General features: G+C 38.2%; 1 protein-coding gene across 3 annotated transcripts in view; it reads right to left on the bottom strand.

The window, feature by feature from the left end:
* The window catches only part of FRYL (FRY like transcription coactivator), a 162660-nt gene that overhangs the window by 106769 nt on the left and 37102 nt on the right, over positions 1–18789 (bottom strand). Inside the window, exon 1 of one of the 3 annotated variants that reach the window (XM_058803960.1) lies at positions 13478–13570. The exons of the other annotated variants lie outside the window; for them this stretch is intronic. Coding sequence (XP_058659943.1) covers positions 13478–13553 — 76 coding nt within the window. The 5' untranslated portion in view covers positions 13554–13570. Of the gene's footprint in view, positions 1–13477; positions 13571–18789 lie in introns of those variants that run through there. 3 annotated transcript variants of the gene reach the window in all.

The following is an 18789-nucleotide window of genomic DNA, read 5'->3' as shown; positions in this document are numbered from 1 at the left end:
AAGGCAGCAGTGAAAGATACACTAATCAGGCCTGTGGAGTGAAAGAGTAGGAAGAGAAGGAAAGAGAATTTTATTCACAAGTGTTTATTCCAGATTTCCTTACACACTGATCTGTAAGTTAAGAAAACACCCATTTCCACAGCAATGATGAGAGTGAACCTGCTCTGAATAAAGAATTCACTTCCATGGTATGCTAACTACATGAACTAAATCTAAAGTTTTAAGAAGTAACATTTAAATCTAAAACTAAGGCAAGGATATAGCAGCAAAAGAACACACATAAATACAGGCTGCACAGACACTGACAATTGTCACTGCAAACGTGGTGATGTTTTATTTCCTTTCAATGTACTAAAAGATCTGTATACACCACATACAAAAAGTGCATTCTGTAACAAAGTGACCACAGGTATGCCTTTGTTAACTAGCAAACAGAAACTTAAATACTTTATCTCATCTTTCCTAATCCACAGCTCTCTGGAAAAACAAAACTTCACATCCTCAGTTTGCAGACTTAAGGATATAAAAAACTCTATTGGTCCACTGTATTTGAAGAAAAAACAATGTCAAAATACTCAACAAATTTATGCTTGATCTTATTTCCAAATAAGATTGTGTCAAAAGCCAGCAGCTTTTGCAAAGAGGTCTCTTGCAGAGCACAGCCAAGGTAGTTTGTTTAACCTTCTCTCACTTCACTGCCTGCTTATTCTTTCCTTGTGAGAAGAGGGCAATTCCAGCTCCCAGTTCAAAGAGGAAAAAACTTTTCCTCATTATCCTCATTATGCTCATTATCCTCAATTATCCTCATTAGTGTCAAATTGATACCTTTCCTGAGTAAATGCAAGAAAGTAATGAATGCTGGCAGTTTTGCTCTAAAAGATTATTTCAGAAAAGGACTGTGGAATGTCAGTTATAAGGTAACCAAGAACTTCAAATAATGTATCATTAAAAACAAACAAACAAAAAACCCCAAAACCAATACATTAGCCCAGCCTGGGTCCTCTTAGAGAGCACCTTCACTTCTTTGTAAATAACAGTCTAGTGATGTACTCAGAAATACTGTAATAGTATTTCTGATACCAAGGTATGTTTTGAAAATTGAAGAGTTAGGTATATATACACAAGGATTAAAAAAGCAAAGGAGAGAATAAATAAACAAATACAATCCAGCATTGGAATATGCTCAAGCATACACAAATCAGGGACAAAAAGTGTCTCATGCATTAAATATCAATTTCAGAAAAGAACAACTGTTCCACGCTCTGATTCTGTCAGTTTTGCTTGGTAATCCTCCATATGAACATATGAGCTGAAAAGGAAAATATACTAGACTAACTCAATCTGCCACATTTAACACAAACATGTCATAGGAAGAAAAACAGAAAAAGTGAAACCAACATTTTCAAAAGCATATTCTTAGTAATTTTGCTGAGGAATAAAAAAACAACCCCCTTTTCCTTTTCACATCCAGGTGACTATCTAAATTTAACTGTAAAAAAACCCTGATAATTTCCCTGAATTAAATTTTCTGCCCTGCACTCAGGGAATCAGCTCTTCTGAAAATTCAACTCCAATGAGTTTCAGTTCCCAGTAGATATTACCAAAGAGTTATCAGCACATAGGAGAGACTGAGTATTTTCAACTACAACAAAAATTTCCTTGTGAAGGCATAAACACATCTTATAATGCTGTTGTAAGTTCTGTTTTTAAATAGGTGTAGTTAATTGTCAGTTTTTCCTGTTTATCAAATGTGCTCTTCTGAGTCAAGTCCATTCCTCAAACTCTACAGAAAAACGGCAGTGTCAGCTGCTTTATTTATTGATAGTCTGGGACAACTATTTTCTTGGGGAAAAAGTTTTATGAATATGAAAATTAATAAATATATAGAAAACTCAGGATTGTTCACTAGGATACTTATCCAAATTTGCTTTGCATGTGTGGGCTAGTGTAGGTATTGTTTTTTGAGGTTTCTCAGTGCTTTTTAAGTCTTTAACAGCAAAAGGTAGTGCTGAGTTCACATGAGACCCTAGTTAGCTTTTTTTTTAAGAAAAAGCATGAGACACTTGTATTTCTAATCAGTCTTTCTGACTAAATTTATCTATGCTTACTGCAAATAAAAGTAAACTAAATTAGGAAGAATCCCAAGTTGTGCAATTCCTTAGGGAAGCAGATGACTGCCTTCAGGGCTTTAAGTCCTCAGACAAAGCATAAGGGCATAGCACAAACCTGGCAAAAAAACCCCACCCAGCAAGCACACAGCCAGCACTCACACTGGACTTCTATATGGAGACAATGCTCAGTGCCGTGCTATTCTTAGCCACCACAAACACACCAAGGTTTCAGAGTTACCAGCTTCTTTGTCAGTTTCATGGGAGGAGACTAGTCACATCTGAAGTAAAAATAGGTTGTCATATGCTTGTCCATGGAACTCCAAAATACACGGCTAAATTGGTCATTTAAAAGATTTGAGCTGCGTGTACTGGCATCACAAGGAAAAAAAACCAACTTTTTTCTCCTAACTCCCTCAACTTTCTTTTTATGTTTTTATCTGATTCTAATTTACTTCAAAAAGTAGTTTGCTCTCTCTGCAATAGAAACTTTATCTGGTTTCAATACACTCGTTTAAGCTCTAAAAAGCATTGCAGAGAACTGTACCTGAGAGGCTGAGGCTGATATGAATGGGAGGTTCTGGCTGTGGAGGCACCAGGGGACTGGTGCTTTCAGCACGGCCTGCATGAACAACACCTGCCTGAGTGGGTACAGAGATCCCCCTGCACCCACCTGCAGTTTCACAACACACCCACAGCTGGAGACAAAGAATCACGTAATGACTCACAGAGTGTGACAGGATGGGCACACTAAACAGTGACAACTTCAAAAACACTGCTCCAAAATCTGGTGCCAACTGAAAAGGAGCCCAGGACACATGGAGAATGACACACCTGACATTCCTGGCTCCCACACCATGGCCACAGATTACAGATGTAATAGCTTGACACAAGCATTGAGGTGCCTTTTTGCTGGACGTTGAGCACCCCCTCGTCCTAGTGCTTGGTGGTCCTCTTGGACTCATTCACTTTGCTCCCCTCAGTTCATTTTAAATAATATCTGCTTTCCCTCTTACAAGATATCACATTTACACCTGCTACACAGTTTATACAATGTTGCAACAGCATTTCCTACACTGTGTTGTGGTAAAAATTAAATAGTGGGTTTTGTACTTGTGTAGGAAGACACAGAAAATATCCCCAGTCTATCAGAAAAGAAAGAGATACACTGGCCTACAAGCTGATGGACAGGGATAAAAACATGTTTATACATCAATCCATATTTCAGAGAGTGCAGCCTGTTAAGGAGATGAGAAAACTGTGTCATAGCTACATTCAGATCTGCAAGTCATTCAAATACTACCATGTTTTGGGGCTTGAAAAGGAACTAAGTATCTAACTGCATGTGCTGACAGCAACTATGGCTGGCCAATAATGACAGCAGTACTTGCACGATATTTAGATGACTACACAGGTCATGACAAATATAAAAATGAGGAATATGCAGGAAAAATTATATGAAACTATTATGTTTCTGCTTTAAAAATTCTTCAATGTTCATCTCTCTTTAGGCAGAGAGGGTGAAATTTCCTAGCAGAGGATATCACAAAACAAATAATGGTCTGATAGTCTGTATGACTGCTTATACTGCTACATAATAAAGAAAAAAAAATTATAGGTCACTTAAATTTCCAACCAGAATTACTACAGAGAGGTAGTCAATGCTGCCATCTCCTAAGCTGCAATATATAAATATATTGGTAGCCTTCATTTTAAAATGGAGCAATTCTTTCTTCATTCTTGCTCAGGTATATATTAACAGAACTGATATTATACATTGCCCAGTTACTCCCACTTAACCCTGGAAATCTTGGACTCTCTGATCAAGGTTTTGGAACTCAAGCTTCCTCACTATATTGAGGTTACAGGCAAATTCTGTATCTATTCTAATAAAACATGACCTCAATAATCACTCTCCAGTAATAAAACACAGGTGAGATGAACAACTGACCAGATTCTGGGGGGAACAGAAGCAGAGGTGCAGCTTGGGCATGCTGGGGGCTTAGGGCCTCAAAGCAGGGAGCGCTCCAGCCCTGCCACCTGGAAGGAGACCAAAGGCAGACCATGAAACGATAACAAGCTCTGGCCTCTGCCCAGCTACACTCTTGGCCAGTGACCTGGAAATGCCAGTTTCACATCCAGAGCTCATCGCTCATCCTTTTCTTTCGGGATGTGGGATCTAAGTCTGCGTGCTCACATATTAACACCACCATAAACCACCAAGATGTTTTAATCATGTCAGGATGGCACAGCTGCACCTCATGGGTCTCTGTCACCTCTCTCAGTCCCAAATAGCTAAAACTGTCTGATACTCACAATTGCCTTCTGGCAGTCAGTCCTGGTCACCTCAGTCTTAAAACTGCAAACATTCTCAAGGACTTAGCATCGTTTTTCTCAGCACCATTAGGTAGATGGTCTCAGCAGAAGTAAGCACGCAAGAAAGACATACAAAAGCTTGAGGAAAAACTAGAAATGTGCAAGAACATATGTTAAAAAAACAGTATCTAAATTAAAGTTAACGGAGGACACAGTACTGCCTCACTTCAGGTTTTCAGAGTGAGAAGTGCAGTGCATACTAATTTTTTTAAAAACTTGAATCTACAGCAAGACACCATTTTGGCACACCAAGATTGACTCTTAGTGATGCTGAACTTCAGCTTCAATATGCTTCAAAATGTTTTTGTGCTCAGTGGTAGCATAAATTCACATCCTTTACTACATTTTAGATAGTGAAATCCTACAGGTTTACTTCAAATAATATAGAACCAACGCCAAGGACCTCCCAGCTGTCCTGCCATCCTCTCCCCTGTCTGATTAAACACATTATGTTCTTGTTTTTCCTTGTCTTACCCAAAATGAGCACTCCAGTTTTCCAGTTACAGCAATGTCTAAAGGGGGCATGTGGGCATAACAGATAGGCATGAACTGTAAATTAAAAATAAATACATAAGTAAAAATTATTCAAATTAGCCTTTAAACAATACTACACTGTAGTGATACTAGGAAAACTTCTAACAGCGGAATCACTTTCCTTTTGGCCACCTTTTGCCATATTTGGGAAACTTGGGGTTTGTCCATAGTTTTCTTAAGATAGTTCTTTCAGAATTAGTGATACACTTTTAATTTTTCCCACAGAAGAAAAACTCTAACTTGAAGTACTCTCTCAGGGTTTTTTTTAAATCATTATTTAAGAAGAAAAAAAGTAAGACAAAAAGACTGCAAAATTTTTGCAATCCATGCACTTCTGCTGGGTTATTTCTAGGTTTTGGGTACTCTCTTTCCTTTTTTCCTACCCAGTTACTTTCTGAAGAGAGATTAAAAGATGAAAATACCCCTACATGCAGAACAATGTAGGATTCCACCTTAATATCCCCGGCTTAGTCCATCATGGCTGTCTGGACACAGAGTTCAAACAGCTACCAAAAAAACCTTTGAACTTCTCAGTCAAACCTCAATACACCTGGCTCTGCTTCTTTCTTTCTTCACTTTGCTGTCATAAAAACAAAGTGCCAGTTGCCAGCCTCTCTTTTCAGGACAAGACCTCATTTGTAGCTGAAAGAACAGTAAAAATCTGGTGATATTTGGCCCAGCTGCTGTGTCCTGCCAACAGCCAGCACAAAGCAAGATGTTGGAGAGAAAAAGGAGGCAGGTTTCCACTGGGATGTCAGACACACGATTCTCTAAGCCCAACATGGGCTTCACTAAGAGCTGCTGAGCTGTTACTGACCACTGACCCTGGCACCCTCATAAACATCACTTTCCTAACCTCAAGATCTTCAGTTCTAGTTCAGCAGCATGAATAAAGGCAGCAAACAGGGATGATGAATAAAAAGAGCAAAAGGAAGAAAATGACCAACCCCCAGAGCTACTTACACTGCTTTGATAGCACTCACTGTGAATGTAACAGTTCTTTCAATAATTAGCTAGCATTGATTGGCAAGGGCTTAAGGCATTCATATATCTTTCTAGACCACTATTCTTGTCTGTACCAGTTGTCTGCAAAGAAAACTTTAAAAAATATAGTTGAAAATATCCCCAAATCACATGCCAGCTGTGCCTGATAGGCAGAAGCACAGGAGTTATTTATACCTCCCATACTTTCCTAAGATCTCTTTATAAAATTAATTGCTTCTAGAACTTAAATGAATTCTTGAGCAAGAAACCTATAAATATTAATGTTCTAAATTAAAAATGTTATTCTTGAAGATTGAAATGGTTGTTTTTTAAACTCTCAAAAGTCTGAGTCTACATATATCTGATAAAAAGTACTCCCTTTGGATTTTCAAATTCTTGATTCTTAGAAGAATGAGAAAAGGCAAAGAATGAAGAAAATGTTTCATATGCCTGTTGTGTTCTATTACTACTTTGAAAGCATTATATAATATATATATATATACTTATTCATTAGAAGAATTTGTTCTAATTGGAGTAAAATATGTCATCATACTTTTCTTGTTTCAATAACTATACCTACTTAGGGCATCAAGTTTAAATTCTGATGAAAATTAATTAAAGACTCATAAACCATGTAATTCTGTAACTGCATTGAAACACTTTCCACATCTAGCTTTTTGACCATCACTGTATTTTAAGTACTTCTATATCAGTCTATTAGAGACTCCTGGATTTGTCTAATGAGAGTTATTAAAGCAAACTCAATGATAAAAAGTTTATTTCTTTCTGTAACCTAATTTTCCAATAATTAGTATTCTAATGTTAAAAGCAGTTCAAGCAAGTCTATGCCTCAATATTTTATTTTCTTCTGTTATTGCAGCTTGGTAGCCTATTACACACATCAAGTTTCCTTAAACTCCCCTGAAATCTCTCACAAAATGTAGTTTCCACCAGACCTACCAATATAAACCTTTGCCTGTGACATTCACACAGGCAACTGGGAATGTTAAGAGTTCAAAAACTTAATTCTTATTTACAGTAGCATGGCCCAGTTTCCTTTAGGTTCCGAGTGTCCTTTCTGATTTAGAATGGCCTTTTCCTCTTTAAACAGACCCTTTATTTTGCACTGTACCTAACAGAATTTAACAGCTCCCTTTAACCAGCATCATTACTCTTTGTATAGGAATGAGGAAGAACATTTACTTCTATAGAGTGGAAAACTTCTAACTACATGTACACAGGATATAATACAGCAAAAAAAATTGGCAACCACCTTTCCAAATAAATCAATGTTGTTGTGTCAGTTATCTCTTAAATGCTATTAAACCCCTAATGTGTAAACCTTTCCCCTTCAAATACAAAAGCACCAGAGCTAGAGTGTAAAAAAAAAAAAAAAAAAAACAGTCAGCAGAAATGGGGTATTTGATATGGCTTGTTGCAATTGGTTTATCTGGAGCTTTCCTGAAGTCCATGCAGAGCAGGCAGTTTATTCCAGCAACAGTAGCTGACAGAGTGATTTGCATTTGGTGCACTTTCTCCTTTCAACAGCATTCTCTTCTGCAATTTGAATCATTACAGAATCTAGTTATGGGTTTAGTAGAAAGTCTATCACTTTCATAGAAAGAATTTCACAAAGGGGAGCTCATTCTAGCATATCTATGTCTGATGAAGACAAATAATGCATATCTCAACATGTAATGTACTTCCTACAACACAAGCATTTTATTAAAAAATTAATACAAAGAACTTCACACAAAACAATCCTCAAAAAATTTTTGTTTTAAATAACAGTTCCATACTTTCCATCTTTATGTGCAGAGAAGTCCAAAGTAGGGCACAAAACATCACATAAGCTTAGCTAATTACAACTGGTGAAAATCTGGATACATGCACTTCCCTAATGAGCATCCACACCCTAATGCCCAACTTACATGGAAGGTGTTACAATACAGACTGCTGACATCAAATAGGTAAGGCAGGCAAAAAGTATACAAGTAGGTATGAATGCTTAGCAATAATGGAAGCTAGACCAACCCCCAAATACCCAACCCGCTCCCCAGCTTCAGTCACACAGAAGAAAAATGAGCAAATATAAAAAGGCTTCTATGCAAAAGACAGGAGAGCAAGACTCCAGGATCCATCTGAGCTGAGACATCCATACATGCCCACCAAGAGAGGCAGGCAGCCTCTCACTGCCAGGCAGCTGATCCTGAACATTCTGTTACAGTAGCCTCCTTCCCTTGACATCATTCACTTATGTGTGCTGGGTACTCTTCAGCTTCAGGGTGGTACTTGGCTTTGACTAGTTTGGATGTTATACTCCAGCCTTGTTATCCTCCTCAAGCCTACATCCACTGATAGACCTTGTTGTTCCAAACATACCCAGAAATAAAGAAAGGAGGAGGAAAAAAAGTCCCACCCAATGTTCTCTTTGCATAGCAAATTTTACTATACAGAACGTTACCAGCACCTCTGTTAATGAATATGACAACACACAACACACAATATATCTGGAAATGCAATGACTCATTATGTACCTCAAGATGTACTGCACAAGAGACCATCATCAAAGGCCACAGAAGTTCATAAACAGAGCCAAATATGGAGGCCACACTCCACAATACATTAATACATTGATACATTCAACACTGTATTGGGTAATTAACTACTGACAACTTAAAAGACTCATGACAACTTAAAAGACTTTGGAAAGGTCATCATATGTCCCTTCTACAGGAAAATAAATTGCTTCTTGAGTAGTACAGGGACCTGTAACTACATTTACTAACACAAATTAGATGTAGATGCTTTTTTCAAAAAAGCAGAATTTAGTAGCTTTTTCAAAACTCAATACATTTGGATTCGTATTTCATTAAAAATTTCACTTTGCAACATGTCAAAACAGTTTTGGAAGATATAATCATAAAGAAAAATTGTTACATTCTCTAGAAAGTGCCTATCATGTTTCAGCATACAAGGCAACACTACTAACTGATGTGATCCTTTGAAGTCAAGGTTACAATAAAGAAAAAGTTTCCAACAAAAAAAAAAGACTGAGCATATTATTGTTTGGGATGCTGAAGTTAACACCCTATTTAATACTGTACTTATTTAATAACTATTATTGTTTTAGAAGGCACCAAAAATAGTATCTCATGAAAATAGGACTTCTCTACATTGTGAAGTAATACTGGTTTATCCACTGGAATATAAAAGCTGTATGAACATTCTCTAAAGCACAGCCATGCCACTAATAACTCTTAGCCCAAAGCACAGTCTGAAAGAGAAGCAATCATGGAACATCTCAGATCAATTTTTTTCCTCAAGTTTTATTTTTCTTTGCTCTTTAACAGTTAATGGGGAAACGAGATAAAATTTATCATACAATAATAACTTCCAGTATGTTAAAAACTGGTGCTTTTATTACTTTTAAAAAGTATAAATCACTAGCAAATAGCCATGGAAGCAGCAAATCTGTGGTTTTATTAAAAAAACCACACACAGACCCATGTATACTCTACCTCACCCGTCTTCTCCTAAAGAATAAGACCATGAAGAAAACATTTGTTTTCCCAGAATTCTTCCTATGGTCCTCTTTCATATACATTCCTATAATGGCACTGTAATGTGACTTTTCTTATTTTAATTACAGCTTCACTGCTGTCTTCAAACAAACAGTCACAGGATAAAAATGAATCCACTACATCTACTTCGTTAAATGCTGTATTAGCAGAGCAGAACCTCTTGAGAGCCAAGAGTTCATTTTTGGTTGGTAAAGGAGGAAGTAATCTTCAAACTAATCCTATGAGATGATAAGTGAATCTTAAAAAGCAAACTCCAAGTGCTTTTTTTCATCCACAGAAAGAATGATTCAAAAGTATCTGCCAGGCAGCTCCCCAGTTTTCATGTGCTCATCAGCACCTGGCAGCCATAGCTCCAATGATTTGGAGCTTTTAAAGCTGCTCCATTTCTTTCTGATTTTATAACAATTTCCAAACCAACTGCTGTCCAGGCAGATACAGCTTGCTTTCCTGGCAGGACTTTGTTCCCAGGCTCACACATCTCAGTAACTTTGAAAATCCCTGTCACAAACCTTTATCAAAAAGAAGCCAAGGGCAACAACCTCAATGTAGCTTTGGCAGGGGCATCGTCAAAGTGCAGCCTTGTTCTCCTAAGCAGCATAAGTTCTTGAGATATATGCATGACTTCTGAACCAAGCTGAGCAAGGTGGAATGGAAAATCTCACAAACCACCTCCAAAACTGATTCATCCAGAAGAGGATAGGGGCAAATTCAAGGACACACAAGCACCCACATGAAAGGTGTACCCTTCTGTTTAGTCCTTTCTGTTTACCAGATAGATACAGTACAACTGCAGCACAGCAACAGAAAGCTGTGGGATAGCTTGAAGAAAGACAATATATCCTATTAAAAAAAATAATCCAGAAATAATTCTTTATTTCCAAACAGGACACGACTACTAATACGGTATATATGGGAAACACAAAAAAGCTTTTAATAAAGCAATAATGGATTGTACTTGTGCTTACTGGAAAGTCATTGTTCCTGTCCAGACTGTAAGCCCCAGAAATACATGCCTAGTTTTCATTAAAACTTGTGTCATATCTTACAGTAAGGTATTTATTACTTAAATGCTTTTCACTGTAAGCAGCACCACATTTGGTTTTTGAACCCACATACTGCATTACTAAAAGCAATTCTCATGGCATCCAGACCTCCTTAACCTTAAATGAAGGTTTTTGTGGACAAAATATAAGAGCTTTCTTACACCAAGCAACATAAACAACAATCAAAATTAGTATTTTTCCTACAATTTAGGAACTCAGAAGAACCACTAGACAGACCACACACTGAAACTGCAATGGGCTAAACAACAGAATCCAAGAGCACTGAGATACATGATCACAACTAGGATTCCTTAAATACTAAGGAGCCAAGCAGCCCTGAGGACAAGCAAGTATTAAGCTCCCAGTTACATTCACAACTTCAGTTAGGAATCAGTTCTTAAGCAAGAACATCCTCACTTCACTGCTGGATTAAAAGAACATTCCTGACTCCATTTAAAAAGAAGTAATGCCTGAAATTGTTGGCACAGAGATAGCATTCTGAAACTAGGCTGTATGAATGTCACTTCATTGTTGTTACTGAAAGAAAAAAGATCAACTACAATAAAACCTTAGCCAGCACTGCAACGTTATGCCAGCTAAGCAAGCCCTTAACCAGACCCATGGAGCTTTACTGCCTTTCTGTTACACACTTATACACTCCCTGCAGATGCTTACTTTTATGCACATGGAAATGCATGCTAGCACACCCACTCCTTTTCTGACATCCTTCAGCATGTAAAAATTTAAAGTTATGATAAAAACTATAAAAAGTAGCATTTGCACCTAAAAATTTTATGAAAACATAGCAAAAACTTTTCTGAAGTAATTTCTTAGCATATGGATATTTCCTGAATTTCCAAGCTCATCTTCAACATAAATATTGTGTAATCCCTTGCTCTGCACATAGTACATCACTTGAATAGAAAATGCTTTAGGAACAAAGCAAATGGCTTGCCCACTTCAGCTCAGCTCACTGAGGTATGCATGTGAATCACAGTCCTTGGAGCCAGCACAGGCTGCACAGAGGGCTCTGCTCCCGGCCAGGCTGCACAGCGCCATCAGAATGCGACTCCCGCACGCTCGGACGTGCAGCTATGCTGGAATCACAGCCATTCCCACAAATGGGGTGACAATGCTGGGAAAAGTGAAATGAACCCCAGCTATCTCACCAGCACACACAAAAAATTGGTTTGTTGGTAGATGATCCAAGTGCCACTTCCTGATGAAGGAGTCAGAAAGATCTTACTCCGTGGGGCTTACATAACAGAGGGCATAAAGGAGAAAACATAGCACCATATATAACTGCTTCTTGGACAACCTTTTTATTATTATTACTCTCTATCTTAATATTGTTACTCTGTCTTGTCACAGCTGACAATTATCTAGTCTGGAAGCTGCAATTTATCTCCTTATCTATGCAATGATATATCTAGTAGCAGACTAAATTTATTGTTACTGATTGTATCCTACGATTTACTTTAGCTTGGAAACAATATACATGAATCAACATTAAGGATGTTTAATCATTTTCATAAGATATTTTCAACTTCTACTATAAAATACTGGAAAAATCCTTCTGCTTATCTCTGTTGCAGCAAGCATGTTAATAACTACCAAGTACAATTACAAGGTATAATTTGGAACAGATACTGTTAATCTGCAAGACACAAATTAAACAAACTAAAAAGCAAAACCTATAAGGAAAACCTGTTCTGAAACATGAATTGCTTTAACTTGTAAGATAATAGTCTAGAAGTTATCAGTCTAAAACAAATTATAGCAGTTAATACAAAAAGCAGATCAGGTCTGAATGAGCTATTAGGACAAACAAAGTATCTGCATATCTCCCAGCACTGATTAATACAGTGTATAATAAATAACTTGCTACTAATTCCTTCAAACAAGACAGGTGAATATATCCTACTGTATTGGGGTAAAAATCCTAATGGAGCTATTTTGATGAAGTGTATGGTAAGTAGAAACTGCATCCCAGTACATCTCAAGCAGCAATTAATGAAACATAAAGCTGAGATACTGGTTACTTCCAGATCTTAACTTTTTTCATTTTCACATATACAAGAAACTTCAGACCTAGGAAATGCTCAGCTGACGTGCAATTACGTCATCTTTGTCACCTCCTGGCATCCTGTCATGAAGTTGCTGTGCTTACGTTAGCAGAGCCTTGGACACGGTGCGAGGCAGCTCGGGGCCCAGACCCTGCATTGAAGCGTGTGTGAAGGGGTGACGTGAGGACAGACGGCTTGTCTGAACCAAGAGCAGCATCCTTGCTTCACTGCTTCACTTCAGACAAGGAATCCTCTGAGAAACTCTTGTTTCAGGACATTTAGAAGATCAAAGTGGACAGTTTTTGTAGGCATAATAATAGGTTTCAGGCACAAAAAACAATGCCCCCCTGTAAAATACACTGTCCAAGGGTGACTGAGCTCCAAAGGAGCATTTGGAGCTTGACAGAACTAAGACATCATCAGCATCCGGTAACTCCGCAGAGATGAGCATCTACTGTCACTTCTCTTGGACAGCAAAGGGTGCAAAGAACTTTATCAGACTGAAATAACTGCAGTCTGAGAAAATAAAATAATAAACAAATATATACATACAAAATCTTTCATGAGAACCATGAAGCAGATAGCTCTCAGACTAGCCATGCCAAGTTGCATCAGCACACAGGACCACTAAAATCCTGTTTTTTAAAGGGCAATTTCACACGGCAACATGCAAAAAAAGGGGGAAAAGAAAAATAGAGGAAAAAAATCGCCAAAAAAGAAAATTAAAAAGGGATAAGATATCTGCTACACTGCTGTGATTCCGGGTGCAGCGACATACTTACTGCTACTGCCGCTCCAGGATTTCAGCAGAGACTTAATGCTGATCTCGAAGAAGAGGGAGTCCTGCAGGCTGAGCATGGTGCGGGCAGGGCGGAGCGGGCGCCGGCCGCGCCGCCGCCTCCGCCAGCACCCGCGGGAGGGACGCGCCGGTGCCGGTGCCGCCGTGACGCAGGGCCCGGGGGGCGGCTCCTGCCGGCACCGAGCCCTCCGAGCCCCGCCCCGGGGCCGTTCCGCCTCCGGGGGATGCTCCCAGCGACACGGGCACAGCCACCGAGCGCCCCAGCCCTTGGCAGCCGAAGGGAGCGACTCCTCGCAACTACAACAAGGGGCTATAAAAGGCTGCTTGTGCTTTTCCGAGTTTTAAATAAACTTCCAACCGATCTGTTAAAATCGTGATGAATTAAACAAACCGCCCAGCGTTGCTCTGCGCAGTGCCAAAAGCCAATCAAGCCGTCTACGCTAAAAGAACATCAAGATCAAAGGAGGGGTGGCGGTAAGGAGGATGGGAAATCACAAATGTGAAAAACAATCGCGGTGGCGGGCAGGAAGGCCTTAAGTATTCCCACGGTGGCTGCCTGCAAAAGAGCTACAGCCAGTGGCAGTTCTGGATGTCCCAGCCCCAGAAGAGTTCAAGGCCAGGCTGGATGAAGCTCTGAGCAACCTGGTGTAGTGCTGCTATTGCAGGAGGCTGCAACTAGACTAGCTTTAAGGCCCCTTCCAGCCCAAATCCTTCTATGATTCAAACTCTCTGGAGTTTGGTTGGTGGTGGTTGTTTTCCTTAATGTCTTTTAAAGGACTTGACCTGGGGTTTGTTTGGTTTGGGGTTTTTTTTCTTAGCATCTTCTAAAGGACTTGACACAATTTTGGCATTTCTGATGGTTTACTCTGTCCAGTATCATCTCAAACGCTACAATGGAAAGTCTCTTAGAAGTTACAGTTCTGGGTTCCTAGGGATGCAATCCAACACTGATTAACTAAATCTGTTTTAAAGTGACATTTTTAAAAATCCACAGTTTTAAAACTGCTGCCCATACTAGGAGTAAACAAGCCATGAGGAGGAAATAACACCTGTGTCCTCAGGTGTTATTAGATATCTGAAGTTGTAGGAAAGATTAAAGAACAGTGAACATCAAATACTTTTAAGGTTTGGGGTTTATTTGTGGTTTTGGTTTTGTTTGTTTGGGGCTTTTTAAATCTATATCCCTCACCCCACATAGACAAAAGAATTATCACTAACCAAGAGGTAACACAAACCAGTTGATGTAAAACTAAGTGGTTCTGAGTGACAGGTCTAACACAGCAGTAGAAGGACACTGGAGAAAGAAGGGCACAAGCCTCTCACTGCACTAGGCTGGTTCAACCAACAGCTGCTGTCATTTAGGAGATGAACAGTTTTATTAAGAGAGAGACCAGTAATCTCATTCAGTTTTCATAGTTTAAAAATAATCCAAATTTCCCCATGCAAAAATACTTTTCTGTAATTAGATAGTAAATTGCCACCTATATCAAAATAGTACTTTTGTTCTTCCCAAACAGGTTACAGCAGAACATATATCCGCAGGATAACTCTCTGGGACTTCACATCCAACTTTCTCTCATAAGCTGTTTCAGGTAGTACTGCCCATGTAGTAGGTAGTATTACATCATATTCCTTTTCATCACTCCTTTTAGGAATACATTCAAAGTTACACTCCAATCATTCCTTTTTCCTCTTACTAAATAAGACATAGCAGAGGTTGTATTTTGTTATGGGTAGAATATAAAGGTCAGATTTTGGAGCCGGCTGATGAATTTCACCACTAATTTGAAAGACTGTATTAATTATGGTTGGTCTCTGACTGCCTTTAACACTGGGCTACAGACACTTCTTCAAAGGAATCCTTGTTAACAGTGTGCATTCCAAAATCATGAGCCAACTCTCTCAGCACCTCAAAAATAATGACTTTTAAAAATACACTTTGGCTTCTTTGTAGTTGCCCTTTCCACCCCCCCTCAGCTTTTATTCTTTAAGTTATCAGTGCCAAAGACTTACTAAAAACAATCATCCCAGAAATTCCAAGAGATACACTAAAACAACCCCACAAAAATACTGGTCTCCATGTTCCACCTTCTGGATTCCTGTGAAGAGACTTTCAACAAACAGAGAACTTGTCAGTATTTCTGTAAAGTAGCATTTCAAAATTAAATTATTATCAGGAAATCTTTTTCAAAATTTGCATTTATTTATGACATTGAGGTGTTTAGCCAGGCAAGTTACTCAGCCTTTCACCACAGCATCTGAGATTTTGTAGCACTGTTATTTATTCATAATATCAACTAATGATCACAACAGATTGGGTTTCCTCAAGGATACTTGCAATTGTAATTTTAAATTATTAACAGAAAAAATATTAGCCCATTAACAATTCCTAAGAAATGAGAATTGTATGCACCAAGAGTATAAGCGTTTCTTTCCAAAGATTTTGGTAGATGCATTGAAGACTAGGAATATATATTAGGAATCAAAATATTATGAAAAGAAATATGTTCTTTTAATACTACAGGAATATGTATGCTCTCATACATACATGAACAGACACAGCAACTTTCATTAGATGGACATCACTAATTTATTAGACTTAAAAATGGCTTTCACCAAGTATTTTCACAGTCCTCCCTTCCCCCCAAGAAAGGCAGAACCAAATTATTAGTACAAGTCCATTTCACAAGTGGAGTAATGGGTCTGTCAGTATCTTAGACCTATCATATACCATCAGCATCATAAGAGTTTTCTCATTGTACAACTGTGCACAAGCCCTCCAACAATTCTTCCTCACAACTCAATTTAACTGCTTTGTAACCAAAGGTGTGTAAATAACAATGACTGCCATACCAGACTTCTTGGGTTTTGGTTTTCCTTTGAAATGAGTTAATGAAACAACCTACCAAATATTAGAATAAACAGAAGATTTCAGTATAAACTACAAAGTTTAAAATGTAACCTTTTATTTTTAATAAAAACAAGAATAGTAAAAGCAGGAAAGAAAAACTATGGATTACAAGCTTCTGAATCTTGGACAAGCACAGACAAGGCTAATTCTTTGAGAAGAGCCCAACAAAGATATCAACATCATATATTTCTAGAACAGTGTTAGAAAAATGTCATTTACAACAAATATTTGTTTTTCCAGTTCCTGATTCTCAGAGAGGAACATGAAAGTCTTCTGGAAAGTACACTGTGTCTAAAACTGAGAGCAACAAGTATGACCACTAAAAATACCTATCAGTGTGAGTACTTTTAAAAAGTCTTCCGTAAGATTAATATTTTACTATTTTAGATAAACTGGAAAATAAAGTACTTGCATTTAAATATAAGCAAATTGCTTTCATCTGGAGGTGGTTCAACTAAGAAAAAAAAAATCCAAAAAAGAAAATATGACATTGAAGATCTGTGCATACTTTTATAAATAGGCTGAACATTAAACAATTCCAATAAATACACAGTTTATATACTGATCCCAGTATACCTTTTGATTCTGGATCAATTTCACTTCTAAAGGGAGCAGACTACTCAAGTCTATTTTTGAGATTTTCTCAAGAGCCAAGGTGAGGTATGCATGAATAAGCACACTGGTATCAGCGAGCTCTTAAAAGAACATGACAAGAATTGGACTGTAGGTGCAGTAAAGCAGAAGTGCTCAATCTGCAGACACAAGCTGTTTGCACTCTACTAAAATGATTCATCCAAGTGCCCAGTCCACACCATACTTTCTGCTCTGATATGGAAAACTCTCAGCAAAGAGGATGGCCAGAAGCAAATTGCTCAAGCTGCTTCAGTGACCCCAGTCCGCAGACTCCAGGCTGGAAACAGACTGATACATTACAAGATTCACGCACTGTAAGCCCAGCTGCTCCAGGAAGCATTGCACTGGCATTTGTGGTACCATTCATCCACAGCACGCTTGACCTGTGCAAGCAAAGCCCATTCAGCACTTCCACACATACCTTTGAGATGGAATTTTCAATACATGTACAGTAAGCCCAGTCACAGGACAGGCAAGATTTGCCTTGAGTGTTTTAATAGCTGGAGGACCCAAGTAATTTAAGAGATCAGAAACTTTAGCACTGTAGATAGTACAAATAACAGAACTTTTCTTTATTTGTAGCATTAGGCATTTAATAAAAATATTTCTGAAAGGATCATTATCCATACTAGGATCAATACATTTACCAGAAATGTGTATGCAAAGGCTATTTGCACAGCTTTGCTTTAATTCAAGTAGCATCATGCCATTTTCTTGGAGATGCCCAGACACATTGCTGGCAACCACTCTGAACAATGTACATCAAGTGCCATATGCATAATGCTGCTGCTGCAGTACCTGCCAGAGATCTGGCCTGTGGCAAACACTGACATGCAAGACCAACAAAAATTATTCATACAATGCTGGTTTTGCTTCACCTCTACAGGCTGCAAAGGTAAGAGGGGTTTCATGACTGAAGACATTGTTGTATTTATTATCTTAAAAGAGCAATATTTAACTTTAAAAACTTTGCTTTTAAATGGCAAAGAAATAGCACTTTATAAGTAATTAATTTGTGTTTCACAGGGAGCATTACAGATTTTTAGCTTCATTTCCTTTCCCCCTCCCTTCATTTGAAGCATTGTTCCCCAGTTCTACAATAGCTTCATTTCTCTAGGACTCTAGAGAACACTCTGCCTCCCTCCCTCAAACCCCCAGTGCACTCTTGCTTTTTTCTAGTGGCATGGCCAAGATAACAGAATATGATTTTTCTACTTATCTCTCTGCAAAATAATTTAGATTATTTTCAACAAAGCATTCTGGCATTAACACTCAATTAAAAACCAAAGCTAAAGGCATTCTTTCCAGTCACAAAAAACATGCAGCTATCCTTGCTTCTGTAAGTTCCTTTACAGTTTTCAACCCTACTACATTTATCTTCAGGATGATAAAGACCAGCAGAAAATACATTCAGAACTACAAATAATATTCCCCACTGAAAGTAAATGATCAAGTTTCCAGCTAGTTCTGGAAGAACACTGAAGATACACATGCACACCCTCCCCACAGAACACAGTCTTTGAGTAGGATCAAAGAGGATGCAGTTAATATTTAACTTTTCATTAAGTTAACAATATCTAGGTTGAATAGTAAGTCTGCTGTAAATGGAAAAAAAATTAAAGGGAAAGAATCCCCCACAACCTTCAAGAGTAATCAAATAATGAAAATTCAAATCCTTTTTAAGGTAGATAACAACAGTCTTATGAATTTTGTAAGAGTTTATAGTAAACAGATACCCAGTCCTTCCTGAA

This window comes from Ammospiza caudacuta, chromosome 4 (assembly GCF_027887145.1).
Source record: "Ammospiza caudacuta isolate bAmmCau1 chromosome 4, bAmmCau1.pri, whole genome shotgun sequence".
NCBI classification, from domain to species: domain Eukaryota; kingdom Metazoa; phylum Chordata; class Aves; order Passeriformes; family Passerellidae; genus Ammospiza; species Ammospiza caudacuta.
This window is presented reverse-complemented; position numbering and strand designations above follow the sequence as displayed.